The sequence below is a fragment of the Apium graveolens genome, chromosome 7 (genome assembly GCF_009905375.1).
Source record: "Apium graveolens cultivar Ventura chromosome 7, ASM990537v1, whole genome shotgun sequence".
NCBI lineage: Eukaryota > Viridiplantae > Streptophyta > Magnoliopsida > Apiales > Apiaceae > Apium > Apium graveolens.
Genome location: NC_133653.1, coordinates 64,988,149 through 65,005,322, shown reverse-complemented (window position 1 = coordinate 65,005,322; position 17,174 = coordinate 64,988,149). Strand labels below are relative to the sequence as shown.

The 17,174-nt window shown below is 35.1% G+C and overlaps 1 protein-coding gene across 1 annotated transcript; it reads left to right on the top strand.

Moving 5' to 3' along the window:
- Nucleotides 1–943: 943 nt before the first annotated feature.
- Nucleotides 944–4,625, top strand: LOC141673703 (uncharacterized). The gene is made up of 6 exons (XM_074480448.1): nt 944–1,084; nt 1,168–1,441; nt 3,735–3,762; nt 3,904–3,997; nt 4,117–4,371; nt 4,464–4,625. Exons 1-6 carry the CDS (start codon nt 944–946, stop codon nt 4,623–4,625), a joined length of 954 nt encoding a protein of 317 aa, XP_074336549.1.
- The last annotated feature ends 12,549 nt before the right edge of the window (nt 4,626–17,174 follow it).

The window sequence follows — 17,174 nt, the reverse complement described above, 5'->3', positions numbered from 1 at the left end:
GGTACTACACAAATATAAACTATGCCCTTCAGATTAGCATATATCATCAAATATATATATCTATATATATATAAAGGAAGAACATGCGTGATTATCGTGGCCGATCCTGAACCCTGCTTTTCTCATTTCCTAATTTCTCCAATTTTTGCCTTTTAAAAAAAAATTAATCTATACATCTATCTATGCTTTGGTCTTTGATTACAAATGGATGAACCTTTCAGCCTCCCTTCCACCATAGTAAAGGCAATTAAGAGCCTTTAAATCCATTGCCGGTTACAACTCCCCGTATCCCCGACAACCAATATATATGTTGTGCCGCCATGCCACTACTTGGCTGCACTGGATTATTTCACGAGCCTATCTCATCAAAATTAAAAAGGTAATAACTTCTTATTTATTCCTGCTATACTTATATTGTTCACCCCTCGACGTTAATTTTGAATTTTAGATTATATTCTGAGAAGAGACATTAGAATATATTAACGTGAAAGTGTGTGTAGTACTGGATAACTAAATTGTTTTGTTGAAATGGATTCAGTTATGTAAAGATTTGGTTGTGTGCTTCTTACTCTCGCCTTTATTGATATGTTTGGAAGATAATATTACTGTAACTACGGGCGTTTTGTGAAACAATAGTTTTTGATTTAGAAATATACTACATTCGGATACACATTATAGTAGAGTCTCAAACCCCGTCTTTAAATCATCATGTTTAGCTATGGTCTAAACTTATATCATTTGTAGTAATTTCTTTTGGTTCATGCTTGTCTCTAAACTTGCATCATTTGTGGTTATTTCTGTTTGTTCATGTCATTGGTAAGTTAGATTAGGTACGGTCTTATGATGTATCGTCTTGGTGGTGATGTTTTTCTTTGTTATAAACTGATGTAGTTATACACTTTTCAAAACTTATACCATTAAGATTTGTTGTAAACATGTAGTTATGGAGTTTACTTATCTTTCCGATATTGAGGGTGATGCGGAAGACTGGTTGATTAGGGTCCGCATTTGTAGGCTATGGGACGCTGTCAACACAAAGGACAATAGCTTGCTTAGCGTGGATATGATCCTGGTTGATGAAAAGGTATTTGTTCTTTGGTTGCCCTGTAATGGCTTCTGCTACTTTAGGTATTTTGTTTGTAACATAAGGTTTCCTGTCAATTCCAGGAGAATCTTATTCATGCTTCTATCCGTAAGCATTTGCTAACTCTGTTCAGGCACCGTGTTAGCGAGGGCATAGTCTGCAGCCTCAAAAATGTCAAACTTGGGGTGAATACCTCCCAATACAGGCCACTAGCTAGCAATAAAAAACTACTTTTCTTGCCCACTACCGAGGTTATACAGCTACCTGAGGGCCCTACGTGCCTCCCAGTATACGGTTTTCAATTTGTTGATTTACCAAAGCTTCAAGACCGTGCTGATGACATGTCCACTCTTTTGGGTAATTAAATTCTCCTGCTCTTCAACTGCATAATAATGATAAAAGTTTTTGTTCTATAACTTGCAGTTTTACCCCCTATATTGTCCTTGGATTAAAATGGCTTGGGTGTCCTTATGAGACTTTATGCAAAATTATCCCTATCATGTCATGTAAAAATTAAGTTTAAGCCAAACAAAATTGGGGGTAATCTGAATATGTTAGTCGATAATAATTGGTGAGCAGTTGATTGCAGATATGAACAAATGATCATTAGGATATAATTGCATTCAGTCATATACTATATGTCCTCCCTTACTGTTTAGTAACTTAAATTGGTTTGGCCTCCTTACATCTCTATTCTCATTATCTCGCCCAGCTCATAGTGTTATGGTTGCTTCCACTCATGCTTAACTTTATTTCTTAAAAATAATGTTCTAAAAAGTATTTTCAAGGCCGGATTAATACCCAGTCCTCGTGGCATTCTCTCTTCCATTTGTACCATTTTATTAGTTAAAATTTAATTGATTATAACATGCAGCTTAAACAATGCCCGAATAATGGCAACAAATTAGTACTTGATATGTGGTTATGTTTGCATAGTCTTAAGTTGGCTGGTCCTGTGACTTATTTCCTCTGTACACTTATCCTCCTGTCCATTCCCTCTTGATTATGAATAGCTTAAAAATCCCATGGTTGTTATAGTTACCCTCAACCACTTTTAAATTGGTTTGAGGTAATTGGTTATCTGTAAATTATTATCTGCACTATAGTTTTACGCTCCATACAGTCTCCTCCTTTCTCTTTGTTCCTCTTGTATCGGTTAGATTTTGTTTAACTAAAGCACACAACTTAAACAAATCTTGAATGTTGATAATGAGTTAATGTTTGATATATTTGATATATGTTTTTTACCTTGAATAGTCAAAGACTTAAACAAATCTTGAATGTTGATAATGAGTTAATGCTTGATATATTTAATATATGTTTTTAGCCTAAATAGTCAAAGATTGGAAGGGCTATGTGTTATTTACGCTACTAGTTTTTTAAAAAATCATCCGGCCCTGTGACTTATTTCCTCTGTATACTTTTCCTCATGTCCATTCCCTCTTCATTGTGAATAGCTTAAAAATCCCATGGCTGTTATAGTTACCCTCAATCACTTTTAAATTGATTTGAGGTAATTGGTTATTTGTAAATTATTATCTGCACTATAATTTTACGCTCCATATAGTCTCCTCTTTTCTCTTTGTTCCTCTTGTATCAGTTAGAATTTGTTTAACTAAAGCACACAGCTTAAACAAATCTTGAATGTTGATAATGAGTTACTGCTTGATATAATTGATATATGTTCTTTAGCCTGAATAGTCAAGGATTGAAAGGTCTATATATTATTTACGCTACTGGTTTTTTAAAAAATCATTCAGTCCAAAATCAATTATTTATAGATGCTCGTAACCCCTTCTTTAACCCCTCCCCCTCCGCACCCCAAAACGTAATTAAAATAAATGAAGGTAAAAAATACTAAGCAAGAAATCTTTATCTAACAAATGTGAGTTTCTTGTACACTACTCACTGCCCTGTTCACTAAATTAATCACTCATCAATGCTACCTTGCAAAGGACAAGGAAATAGCACACTGGTCTTCAATTTAAAAAAAGGTTGTTCAGTAAGCTTTATTATAGTATATAATAGTTCTGATGGAACAAAGAGTTGCTAGAGGCCATAATAGAAAAGTTATCTTTAAGTGCTTGGTATATTCATTTTATTAGGTTACCAAATTTAAAATATAACCATGCTGATGTTAATATGACACAAAAATGAGTAAGTATGTAAATTGTCAAATAATTTTGTAATTTGGATCCCTGACTTCATAACAAAAAAATTATATTCAAACTAGACCATTAAAACTATAGAGGAACATTATATCAGATTTAGTCCCTACACTATTTGGTAGCTTAAATGTAGCTTCGTGTAGCTCATGATATGCTACCTGTACTTTAGTTCTTATGTTATATTGGAAGCATCCTAGCAGGATATAGAGTTGTGCTAAAGTTTAAAAAATATGGAACTATTTCAATATAGGGTCTATTTAAATGGATTTAGTTTTGAAGTTGTATTTTTAAAATTTACATTAGATCATCATACTTTATTTAACTATTTAAGCTGAAACTTAGATTTCATTTTTTAAAAAATGCAAATATAAGGAATATTCCAATAAAATTCTACATTGGCTTCATTGTAACTCATTTTATTGAAATACCCATGTTGCTGATACACAAACCATACTGTAATTAATACCTTATTCTTATTACAGACATTGTGGGGGTGCTTTTGCGGTTATGGTGAGGTTGAAGTTGTCGGAGCTAGATTCAAAAAAGGGATATTAGAATTTTCACAGATTAGTAAGTAGCTCTTGCAAATCACAAATTTTATTATTTTCAATTAATCATCCTGACATGTTTAACTCCTTACTATTATACTAGCTCTGTCACCAACACTGTCACCCTGTGGGGTAAACTGGGTGAGCAGTTTGATCCCACATTATATACTGGGGATAATGCGCCGTATGTTATTGTGGTCTCCTCTGTCATAGTCAAGACCTATCAGCGTAAGAACTCTATTCCTAAGTAGTAAAAATGCATGGTCAGCTCGCCAAAAAAAGTTTCTTTTATGTTTTGTGTTAAATTTCTCAATAGTTATACAGCAGTTGTAAAGCCTTATTAAGATGCGCAGATGCTCTAACCTTTGCTACAACAAGCGCTAGAAAAATTTATGTGAACCCAGAAGTTGATCATGTCTCTTCCATAAGGGAGAGGTTCTCAGCCTTGCCCCAAAAAGTCGTGACTATCAAAGGGCACAGTTCTGCCAAGCTACCCCCTAAAGAGGCAATGTTCATTAATCAGATGACTGTTGAATCCCTGGTCGGGGCTACATGTGCTGGTGAACTACAGGTATGTGCCAAAAAATCTAACATCAGTCTGCATTAATTAGAATGAGATGTACCATGTTCTTACAAGAGCTTTTTAATCTTAAATTATGGCAGGTTAAAGTAGTGACCTTAAAGGCCACCATAACTGCTATCAATAATTGCTTTGGATGGTATTATATATCGTGCAAGTCATGCGTGAAGAGGGGCACTCTCCGGGATGGGGTCTATATCTGCAATAATTGCAAGAAACCAATTGAGTTACCTCTGGCCATGTAAGTAGCATGAGGTTTGATAGCTTAAGTATTTTGTTTATGTTGTGTCAATAATTTACGCATTCCATAGGTTCTTAATTGCACCACATTTTTAGTGTTAAGAAATTAAATATTTAACCAATATTTTATCTCACTCTTCCTTTTAATATAAAGACCTCAAATATAGACCTAAGAATTCATTTATGCATTTGTACATCCAAATACTACAATTTTAGACTTAAATGGCAGATATTTTTATATAGTGCTAAGTGTGTGGCCCTCCTCTCCCTTTCAGCTTTTGTATTAATCTTTATGTAGAGGATCACACCGGAACTACAATTGTTGTTTTACTAAACTCTACTGTCGAATGATTACTTGACGTCTCAGCCAAAAAACTGATTAATAAAATGCCAAAAGGAGATGTTAGGTCAAACAACACTGTAGAAGGGGGTTGAATACAGTGTAGAATACAATCAAATCGATTTAAAGCACAAGTAACAGAAAATAGATGTATTCGATATAATAAACTCTGTTATAATGGAACTGTTCTCTCTCAGTGATGAACAAATACTACGAGACCTGCTAGGTCTCAATATATGATCTTCTCGATGATCGTAACTCTTATAGAGTAAACCTATGTTTGTGTTTATATAGACACACAGTTACAAGATAACTTCTAGTTGATATGGAATATAATTCTGTCTCCTAAAATATATCAACCAAATATCTTATATAATTATTCTAGTTCTCTAACTTTTTCCATGCTTATCTTCTTCTTGTATTAGTCTCGATCTTCTTTCCTGTGAATTAGCTTCATTTCTTAACTGTTAGTCCTCTAGTACTTAAGTTCTGATATCCATCTTCTGATATTATATTTTGATAATCTAAGTCCTGATATCCTTAAGTCATGACTTCCAGTAAGTCCTGATTCCAGTAAGTACTGATATTTCCTGTTAGTTAAGATTTGAAAACTAAACATGAAACATATTAGACATGACATCTCAAATATATCCAACAATCTCCCCCAACTTGTAAATTATGCAAGAATGTACAAGTTAATAGATTTGATGATGTCAAAAACATTTAAGTTCAAATGCAATAAGAGTTTAATAAGACTATTAATTACAACTTACAAAACATCCAACTTTACCAACATCACTGAATCAATCTGAATCCATAATGATTCTTAACAAAATTATTTATCAGATTATCTTTAGCTTTCTTCAGAACTTCAGCTAACTATGCTTTGACATGCATCAGTTCTTCTTCATTACTATCACCAATTTGATAAATGGCTGTTCTGAGAGCTTGAATGGATGTTCTTTCAAGTCCATCACCATGTCTGATAACCTTAGGATGTGAAGAATTTTCATTATAACATAAGCATCTTCCTTTCAGAATAATTTCCACCTTAGCAGAATTCTTCAGCATAGGAATTTCTCTTCCATCACCTTCAGTAATCATTGGACTGTAATGAGAAGTCTTTGTACCAGAGATTCTGAATAGATCTCTTATAGCCTTCAAAATGTATTCTGACCATCTTCTTGTAACATCATATTTTACTTCCAGAAGATAGTGAATATGTTGAAGTTCTCTAATAGACTTCTTTAATACATCAGTATCAACTAATCTATAAGTCCTTCCATCATTGAGAAATAAGATCAATTTCTCTTTTAGATTCTCTTTGTCATGAGCATCTATCACAACTTGAGCAGACAACACCTTGTCAAGGTGCCTTTGTTTGATTTGTTCATATGGTTTGTCTGTCAATATGAAAGGATCTCTTAGAGTAACCTATACTCCTGTTTGAATCTTCTCTTCGTCAGAATCTAATCGAGCTCTATCTCTAGGTTGCTTGGCTTTCAACCCAAATGTAGCAAGTTGATTAATCATGAGATTGGATTTTGGTTCAACTGGAGTAGCTTTCTCCCATAACAGCTTCTTCTTATCAGCATTGTCATTTTATCCAAATCAACTTGAGCATTGTCAATAGTTGATGTCTTGATAGCTTGATCAGAATTTGATGTTTCTTCTATACCTTCTTGTCCTTTATTCTGAAAAACAACTTGAGCAGTGTCAGAGGTTGTTTTAGAATCTTCAATTATCTTTCTTCTTTTCAGAATTTGAATAGTTTCATCTTCAACAAGATTATCATCAGTTACTTGAACCATTTTACACACTGGTTTTATCAGAGCTTGAGAAGTTTTCAAGTCTAGTGACTTGGTTGGTTCATAAATTTTTCCTTTCCCTTTGTCTTTGGGATCACTCTCAGTGTGTGATCTAGTTTTGACCTTTGAAGTTTCAGAATTTGACTTTTCCTTGATCACAATGCCTTTTTCCTTAGGCCTTGGAGGTTTCTTTGCATCATAAGCTTTAAACTTAGGATTTGTCTTCTCAGCAGCAAATCTAGCTTCTTCCTCCTTGAGAGTTTCTAAATCTATTCCTGGATTATGTTTCGGAAATAATCTTCTTGCTATCTCCTCATTAAGTGTCTGGATTTTAGGATCTTTATAATAAACAGTAGTCTGCTTCTCCTTTAACTTCAGAGTTTGCAAGAACTTCTGAGAGTCTTCAGATCCTAACTGAATCGGAATATCAGAACTTGACATCAGACTTTGCTTATCATCACTTAACTTCAATATTTGAGCATTCACAGCATCAGAACTTGACTTGTTCTGAATAGAAGATTTTCCTTGAACTTTTCTTTGACCTCTGCTCTTTTCAGAGTTTCCCTGGTCATCACCTTTATCATCCTTTTTCTTCAGTTCTTGAGTAGGTGAGCATTTGGACTTAACTACCTTCTCCCCCTTTTTGGCATCATCAGGAAGTAAGAGAGAAAGAAGAAGTTCAACTGAAGATTGGATTTCATTTAATTGAGATTTCTGAGAAGCTTGATTAGCCAGAACCTCAGCAATTTGGGCATGTTGCTTCTCTTGAGTTTTTTCAATGGCTGCTATTTTTCAGAAATAGGTCTGATATACCTGTTCTTGTCAAGCTTGATCTGTAGATTGAACTTATCAGCTTGTTCCCTGAGTGTATCAACCTTTTCATGAGTAGAAGTATGTAGACCTTGAAGATATTTTGTAGAGAGAGCTGTGATCTTGAGTTGTGTCTTGAAATCAGTATTTGTAAGCAACTCATCAGCTTTTGCAATATGCTCTGTCAGAATTGTAGAACATGGAATAAAATCTGATTCATTCCACTTCTTGGTCCACTCAACACCTCTGTGAGTATCCTCCCAAGGAATAGGTACTTCCTTTTCAACAAATTTCTTCACCAATTCTTCCTTGCCTAGAGTAGGTACTGGAGTCTCAACAGAAACACTGTCATCAGAATTTGAGGAAGACTCATTCTGTTCTGATAGCTCAACAGTGTGTGAAGCAACTGGAGATTCAGGAATAACATCATCTAAATTCTGATTAGCAGAATTTATCTCCAGAGCTGGTGTCTTTGATGTAGATGGAGCTTCCAGATAAAGAACTTTAGGTATATTCAAATTATTAATATCTATTTTAGAATTATCAGTTTGTTCATTAATATATCAGATGAGTACATTTCATGAAATTATCAATTACATGCAAAAATTACAAGATAGTCCTATTCTAAGAATCTTAACATCAACAACCTTAGTCCTAAGCTAAGAAAACCTATCGACTAGCTCCTTCTGCTGCTGATGAAGAGCACTGCAAGACGGATGATCCATTCTTGCTGATGGAGAGCTTCTCTCCTTTCCTCTTCCAACCGATCAAGATGGAGGTGGTATTCCATCGAAAAGAACAAGAGATCTGTGTGAACCTCTTGTGGAACTGAGTTCCAGAGTTCTTCAGGAATGGCGGTGACATGCCACTCCTGTTGCCAATCATCACAACTCAACTCAATGTTGAAAGTTTCATAGTTCAGGAACAAGTTGAAACGAACCATTTTTGTTGACGAGAATAAAAAGAGAGTGAGTTTGTGAGAAAATGAAAGATGTTTTTGGCTGGAATGAATAGTAGGTTTAAATAGCCAATAGAATACAAAGGGATGCGAGGACTGGTTAACAATTACAAGTAAAAATAATGATCCCTCGACTCCCTAGACTGATGTGTAATAATGCTTAAAATAATTAACAATTATCATCAGTAAAAGATCTAAAGCAATTGTTAAAATGATCTTTTACTGACTGTAATTAACAATTCCCGTGCCCATCTTAGAAATAAGGCATAACTAAGAAAAATGCTTAAAATCTGTCATCAGTCATGATGTCTACTATAGAATAACTTTATGCATGAGTCCACCTCAACTGTTTGTGCTCATTTTATGCATCTTTTGAGATCCCTTTTTACAGTTGCTTCTTAGTGTAAGTGAGTCACGACTGCTTATAAGATTCATGCTATAATCAGAGTATTTCTCCAGTAATCATAGAGTGTGAAAAGTCACCAAGATTTTTTTTTCTTTTCTAATGCATATTACTTAATACCAGTAATGCACTTGGGTCTTCCCTTCCACATGTTTACTCTAGATCTCAAAGGAGTACCTGACTTTTATTCTTTTCTTTTCTTTTCTTTTGATAAGTGAGGCTTATCAGCACTTAGTTCATTCTTAAGATTTACTGACAACAGAATTTGACAGATAAGAAACAAGAATATAGTTTGTGACTTAGTAATAAGATACACAAAGTAAACTTGACTAAGCTCAATATCAGAATCTGCTTGTGTTAATGAGTTTCCACATAAACAACTAATTCAAACATGGGATTTCTAGTATGTTAAAGACTACTAGGTCAGCATCTAGCACAGTTATCCTCATTGGATTGAATAGCCACAGAACATTCAAAACACTTATCAGAGTATATAAATCCACATCAGATAACAATCATCATTTAATGAATTTTTGAATTAAGCACAGATTACATATAGATAATACAATCTGGAAACACTGATCATAAAGTCTAATGCAAGAGAACAAAAACTAAGCAGATTTAGAGAAAGAACCTGAAACCATTCCATGTTCATTTACCAATCTTATAAAAGTAGCTTCACATAGTGGTTTTGTGAATATATCTGCTAGCTATTGATCTGTTGGAACAAAATGTAATTCCACTGTACCTTTATCCACATGTTCCCTTATAAAAGGGTATCTTATGCTGATGTGCTTTGTCATTGAGTGTTGAACTGGATTACCTGTCATAGAAATAACACTTTTATTATCACAGTAAATAGGGATTTTAGAAAATTCTAACCCATAATCCAGTAACTGATTCTTCATCCAAAGAATCTGTGCACAACAGCTCCCTGCAGCAATATATTCTGCTTCTGCAGTTGATGTGGAAATTGACTTTTGTTTCTTGCTAAACCAAGAAATCAATCTGCCTCCAAGAAATTGGCAGCTTCCACTCGTGCTTTACCTGTCTATTTTGCATCCTGCAAAATCTGCATCTGAGTAACCAATTAGCTTAAAATCTGATTCCCTAGGATACCACAATCCGAGATCAGTTGTACCCTTAAGGTACTTGAAAATTCTTTTCACAGCTAATAAGTGAGTTTCTCTTGGATCAGCCTGAAATCTTGCACAAAGACAGGTAGCATACATGATATCTGGTCTACTTGCAGTTAGATAGAGTAAGGAGCCAATCATACCTCTATAATTAGTAATATCTACTTATTTACCAGTATCCTTATCTAACTTGGTTGCAGTGGCCATGGGAGTGGATGCAGTTGTACAATCTTGCATTCCAAATTTCTTCAGTAAATTTCTGGTATACTTGGATTAATAGATAAAAGTGCCTTCTGCAGTTTGCTTGACTTGAAGGCCCATAAAATAGCTGAGTTATCCCATCATACTCATTTGATATCTTGACTACATTATCTTTGCAAACTTCTCACACAGTTTGGAATTAGTATAACCAATTATGATATCATCAACATATATCTGTACCAAAAGTAAGTCCTTTCCATGGTTGAGGTAGAATAAAGTCTTGTGAATTATGCCTCTGTGAAATCCACTTTCGAGAAGGAATTGAGCTAAAGTCTCATACCATGCTCTTGGAGCTTGCTTAAGGCCATAAAAGTGCTTTGTCAAGCTTGTAGACATGATTGGGAAATTTAGGATGTACAAAGCCTGGAGGTTGTTCAACATATATCTCTTCATCCAATTCTCCATTGAGAAAAGCACTTTTTATATCCATTTGAAAGACTTTAGACTTCTTGTGAGCAGCATAAGCCAAAAAGATACTTATGGCTTCTAATCTAGCAATTGGTGCAAATGTTTCATCATAATCAATACCCTCCTGTTGAGAGTAGCCTTTAGCAACCAGTCTTGCTTTATTCCTTGTAATTATGCCATCACTGTCAGTTTTATTTCTGAACACCCATTTTGTACCAACAACTAATCTGTTCTTTGGTCTTGGCACTAGGGTCCAAACTTTATTTCTTTCAAATTCATTAACTCTTCCTGCATTGCTTGCACCCAATCAGCATCTTGAAGAGCTTCTTCCACTTTTTTTGGTTCAGTCTGAGATAGAAAAGAATGATAGAGACATTTATTTGAAGTTGCATTTCTAGTTCTGACACCTGCTTCAGGATCTCCAATGATTAGATCAGGTGTATGTGCTTTAGTCCATTTCCTTGCAGATGGAAATTGATCTCTAGAACTGGATCCTTCTCCATGATCCATGCTGTCTTTATCAGCATTTTCTGATGCTCCCCCCTGTAGTTATGCTCTCTGAGACTTCAGAAATTGAATTTGATTTTTCAGGAGTTGAAGAATCAGAGCTTCCAGAATTATCAGAATTTGGCTCATCAGAACTAGTTGAATTAGAACTTGAAGAGCCAGTGACAGGTTCTGATGCTTCTCGAGAGTCTTGAGATGTGGTAGTTTCTTCAGCTTGCTCCCCCTGGACAGGTGCATTTTCCTTTGGAGTTGTTACCACAGTTTCAACGACATCAGAACTTAATCCATCAGAACTTACAGGATCAGGATTTAAGTCATCAGAATTTCCAGAATCAGAATTTAATTCTTCATTCTCAAATCTCAGCTGATCATGATCATCGAAATCTTCAAGTCCAGTAATCTTCTTATCATCAACAGAAATATTTATAGATTCCATGACAACTCTTATTCTCAAATTATAGACTCTGAAGGCTTTTGTGGAAAGTGGATATCCAACAAAAATTCCTTCATCAGCTTTTAGATCAAATTTGGACAGCTGTTCAGGATGAGTCTTAAGAACAAAACACTTACAACCAAATATATGAAAGTATTTCAGATTTGGCTTCTTCTTCTTCACCATCTCATATGATGTTTTTCCATGCTTGTTTATAAGTGTAGCATTTTGTGTAAAATAAGCAGTCTGCACAGCTTCAGCCCAAAAATACGTTGGTAGCTTTGCTTCATCAAGCATTATTCGTGCAGCTTCAATGAGAGTCTTATTCTTTCTTTCTACAACTCCATTTTGCTGTGGAGTTCCAGGTGCAGAAAATTCCTATTTGATTCCATGATCTTTGTAGAACTCTTCGATGACTGAATTCTTGAACTCGGTGCCATTATCACTCCTTATAATTTTAACAGAATTTTTGATCAATTTATCTAGCTGTCTGACATGATCAGTTAGGGTAGATGCAGTTTCGGTCTTCTTGTTCAAGAAGTACACCCAAGTGTACCTTGTGAACTGATCCACTATAACCATAGCATATTTCTTCTTTGAAATAGACATGATGTAAACTGGACCAAATAGATCAATATATAGTAGGTGATAAGGCTCAAGAATTGATGACTCAGTTTTGCTCTTGAAAGAAGATTATCTTTGTTTTTCCTTCTGACATGAATCACAAAGGCCATCAGGAGCAAATACTGTTTTTGGCAGTCCTCTCACAAGATCTTTCCTTACAAGCTCATTTACATTGTTGAAATTTAAATGAGAGAGTTTTTTGTGCCAATTCCAGCTTTCTTCAATTGATGCTCTACTCAACAGACAGATTGCAGAACCATTAGTACTTGTTGAAAGTCTGGCTTCATAAATGTTACCATGCCTGTATCCTTTCAGAACCACTTTGCCCGTTGAATTACTTATAACTTCACAGTGTTCTTCAAAGAAATCCATATGATAACCTCTGTCACAGATTTGACTTATACTCAACAGATTGTGTTTAAGTCCTGAGACAAGAGCTACTTTTTCAATGATGACATTCCCAAGATTGATCTTGCCATATCCCAGAGTTTTTTCAATGTTGCCATCTCCATAAGAAACTTCTGGGCCCGCTTTCTCCATAAAATCTGATAGCAGGGCTTTATTTCCAGTCATATGTCCTGAACATCCACTGTCCAGAACTAGGATGTTCTTCCTGTTGCCCTGCAATCACAAAGACCACTAATGGTTAGTTTTAAGGACCCATACTTGCTTGGATCCTTTGACCTTTTTAAGTTTGTTAACATATGCAGTGGATTTAACATCAGAGTTTATGCTAACAATGGAAACTTTCTTCAAAGAAGGTTTTATTTGATAATAATCATAGTACAAACTATGATATACCTTACAAGTATAAATGGAATGCCATAAACTACCACAATGAAAACAAGGATTTTGTGGCTTAAATATAACAGACTGACTCTTAACTCCTGACTTAGAAGGTAAGGAGTTTATATTCTTATTCTTCCTGCAAAAAGATGCAAGCTGGTTAGAGTTTCCACAGTTATAACATTTCTTTCTAGGAGCATTAGGAACAGGCATATAATTGTTACTTTTATTCACACCTTCTTTTCCATTCCTATTTTTCCTAGCTACCTTTACCTTGTTTACACTGGTAATCTCTTTCAGCTTATGTTTAAGTTGCTTCTTTGTCATTAAGCCTATGTAACTTTAGTTTGTTTATCCTGTTCTAATTTGTCAGAAGTTGACTCTGCTATCACTTCTGTCTCAATATCTTTCATCTTTTCAGAATCAGACTTTACAGTTTTAGCTACAAATTTAGCAGGATTTACCTTTGGCTTAGTAATCTGTTTAACAATAATTGGCTTAACTTGTTCAGTTCCTTTTTCACTTTTCTCATCTCCATAACCTAAGCCCTCTTTCCAGTTTCCACTACTTAGTATATCTTGAGTTGCTCTGCTAGAGTTAGTCCAAGTCCTGATAATCTCTCTCTCCTTTTCTAACTCAGTTTTTAGAGATTTATTCATTTTTAGCACTTCATCTCTAACATAGAAAGCATCATCTCTATCCTTCTGAGTTTGATGTAACATAACTAACTCTTTTTCTAAATAATCATTCCTCTTTTTAAAAGTAAGTTTTTCAGAAGTTAATCTTTCACATGTTAAAGTTAGATCTCTATAGATAATAAACATGGTTTTAAGATATAATCTCAACTCAATAATATCATCAGTATGAAAGGCATAAGTTGTTTGAGGTACCTTTAACTCAGCAGCATCAGAACTGCTATCAGCATTTGCCATCAAGGCATAGTTCTCCTCATCTTCAGAATCTGAGGTGTCTTTCCAGCTTTTCTTCTTTGTGACAAGAGCCTTGCCTTTATCACTCTTTCCTTTCTTGCAGTCAGGAGATATGTGGCCTTTCTCACCACAGTTGTAGCATTCGACATTTGAGTAATCTCCTATGTCAGACTTTCCTCCTTTGCCTTCAGATTTTCTGAAGCCCTTCTTATCAGAACTTCTACCTTTCCTGGAAAACTTCTTTCCTCTTCTAAATTTCCTGTAGGCTATCTTTGTGATACCCTTCACCATAAGAGCACACAGCTTCATCATCTCTTCATCAGCATCTACTTCATGTAGACTTTCAGTTTCTGAATCATCATCATCAGAACTTGATGATTCTGAATCAGACTTTATGATGAGAGCCTTTCCTTTTCCTTGCTTTGAGACAACCACTTTGGGGAATTCCTCCTCAGCATTAAGAGCAACTGTTCTTGACTTTCTCCCATATCTCTTGCTTCTTTGATCCATCTCAAGTTCATAAGTCTTGAGCGTTCCATAAATTTCATCAAGAGTAGTTTCATCAAGAGCATAATTATCTCTTATAATAGTAGCTTTCAAATCCCAACTTTCAAGAAGAGCTAAAAGGAATTTTAGATTTGAATCTTTAATGTCATATTCCTTGTCCACCAGTGACAGATCATTCAAGAGTTTGAAAAATCTGTCATATAAGTCAGTTAATGACTCATCACTTTTCGAGTCAAAGTGCTCATACTCTTGAGTGAGTATAGTCCTCCTATTTTTCTTGATTGCATCAGTTCCCTGACACCTTGTCTCCAAAGCATCCCATATCTCCTTAGCAGTCTTGCATTGAATTACCCTATTTGATATGACTTTATCAATGGCACTATGCATCAAATGCCTTACCTTTGCAACCTTGGCAATAGATGAGATATCTTCAGCTGTGTATTCACTTTTCTCCTTTGGTATGGGTTTTGCTGGCTGATCTGCAACTACAACAGAGAGCTTGGTTGGCTTATGTGGTCCTTCATAAATTCTGTCAAGGTATTCTGGATCTGTAGCTTCCAGAAACATAGCCCCAGAAATATAGCCATCTTCACTTTCTATATGGGATACTCAGAAGGTCTCAACATGGGAACCCTGATAGTCTCATATCGACTATGGATTTGAGTCTTTGGAGTTTCTTCAGTTTTGGCGGGCTTGGTTGGATTTTCTGCTTCTTCAGACATGATTGTTTTGGATCTTTATTGTATGTGTGTTAACAGATGTGCTCTGATACCACTTGTTAGGTCACACAACACTGTAGAAGGGGGTTGAATACAGTGTAAAATACAATCAAATCAATTTAAAGCACAAGTAACAGAAAACAGATGTATTCGATATAATAAACTCTGTTACAATGGAACTGTTCTCTCTCACCGATGAACAAATATCACGAGACCTGCTAGGTTACAATATATGATCTTCTCGATGATCATAACTCTTATAGAGTAAACCTATGTCTGTGTTTATATAGACACACAGTTACAAGATAACTTCTAGTTGATATGGAATATAATTCTGTCTCCTAAAATATTTCAACCAGATATCTTATATAATTCTTCTAGTCCTCTAACTCTTTCCATGCATATCTTCTTCTTGTATTAGTCTCGACCTTCTTTCCTGTGAATCAACTTCCTTCCTTAACTGTTAGTCCTCCGATACTTAAGTTTTGATATCCATCTTCTGATATTATCTTTTGATAATCTAAGTCCTGATATCCTTAAGTCCTGACTTCCAGTAAGTCCTGATTCCAGTAAGTACTGATATTTCCTCTTAGTTAAGATCTTAAAACTAAACATGAAACATATTAGACATGACATCTCAAATATATCCAACAGGAGATACTTCTATACCCCTGGAGCTGCAAGCCCTTGTGGGCAAGGAATTTATGTACAAGCTGAAATTGAACAAGTATAATCTGATTGAAGGCCTGAAAGACTATGGTGTATCAACGGCTTTCACACCAATTGAAGAGTTGGAAGTTGCTTATGAAAAGAAGGCTCAAGCACTGGTCATTCGTCGTCCCATTATATGTCGTTATCGTCTTACTTAAACCACAATTATATGCAGTTCCAACAACTTCCAGTGTTTCTAACTGTCATATGTTGCAGGCTTCTTCTAATCTTGAGGGCTCTTTCATTAGCTCTACACCAATCGGTGGCAGTGAACGTAAGAGGAAGTTGTCCACTGTTATTGAAGCTTCTGAAGCTTCCGAGGATGGCAACAATGGCTCCCCTTAGCCCAGGTCCCACTATGCTTGCTGCGAGGAGCTAACATTTTAAAAAAAATTGCTTTTCCTTTTCCAATTAATAGCTGCCCGCACCTCTTTTGTTTTAGCTTTGTGATGGATTGAACCTTTTAATACTCCACTAATTCAATGATAAAGACTATTTTGCTTGTGATATTTTTATTTGTTTTCGAATTTTAGTACTTCCTTGGAAATTGTGTTGGCCTATTTAAATTGAATGTTTTGGCCCCTTATCATTTATTCCCCCTCTGCTACAAAATGATGCATACAGTATAGTTCTAGGTCTTTCTGCTCTTTTTTTAGCAGATTTATAATGTTGTTTAATATTTAGCAGTTTCTGTATATTATATATTCTGAGTGTTTGTTCCTGAACTTGTCGCCTACCTGTTAGGGCGAAAACACGCGCTAATATTCACGCAAGTATACGCGTTCGCAAGTAATATAGAATACTTTCTAGTTCGTTCCCACAGAGACTCAGACTAAATTTTTGTCTAATTAAACTCACTCACCAATGTATGATTACTTCTCAATGTTAAGACACTAGCACTTAAGATTGTTGATTAAATATTAACTACAATTAACTACTTAATTAATCACTTACTTAACACTTCAAATTATCAATAATAAAACACTCATAAGATCACAACTTCATTACTACTTCCTTCAATAGTCATTGTTATTACCTTTAGCATGTGACAGTGATGATATTAATCGAATAACACGAAACTGATAAAAGCCAACTTTCATTGTACTAATACCATTCTACCAGACATCCACAATTAAGATAGAAGTTGAATAGTCATCAATTATGTTGAGTTCCTATATGTCTACAGAAATTGACAACACAACGATTTAAGCACA

Excerpts from the sequence above, each read along its gene's own strand:
- LOC141673703 (XM_074480448.1), top strand. The coding sequence starts at position 944 with ATGGAGTTTACTTATCTTTCCGATATTGAGGGTGATGCGGAAGACTGG. Across the intron at positions 1,442-3,734 it reads TGACATGTCCACTCTTTTGG|ACATTGTGGGGGTGCTTTTG; the intron begins GTAATTAAATTC and ends TTCTTATTACAG. Across the intron at positions 3,998-4,116 it reads ATGCGCCGTATGTTATTGTG|TTATACAGCAGTTGTAAAGC; the intron begins GTCTCCTCTGTC and ends ATTTCTCAATAG.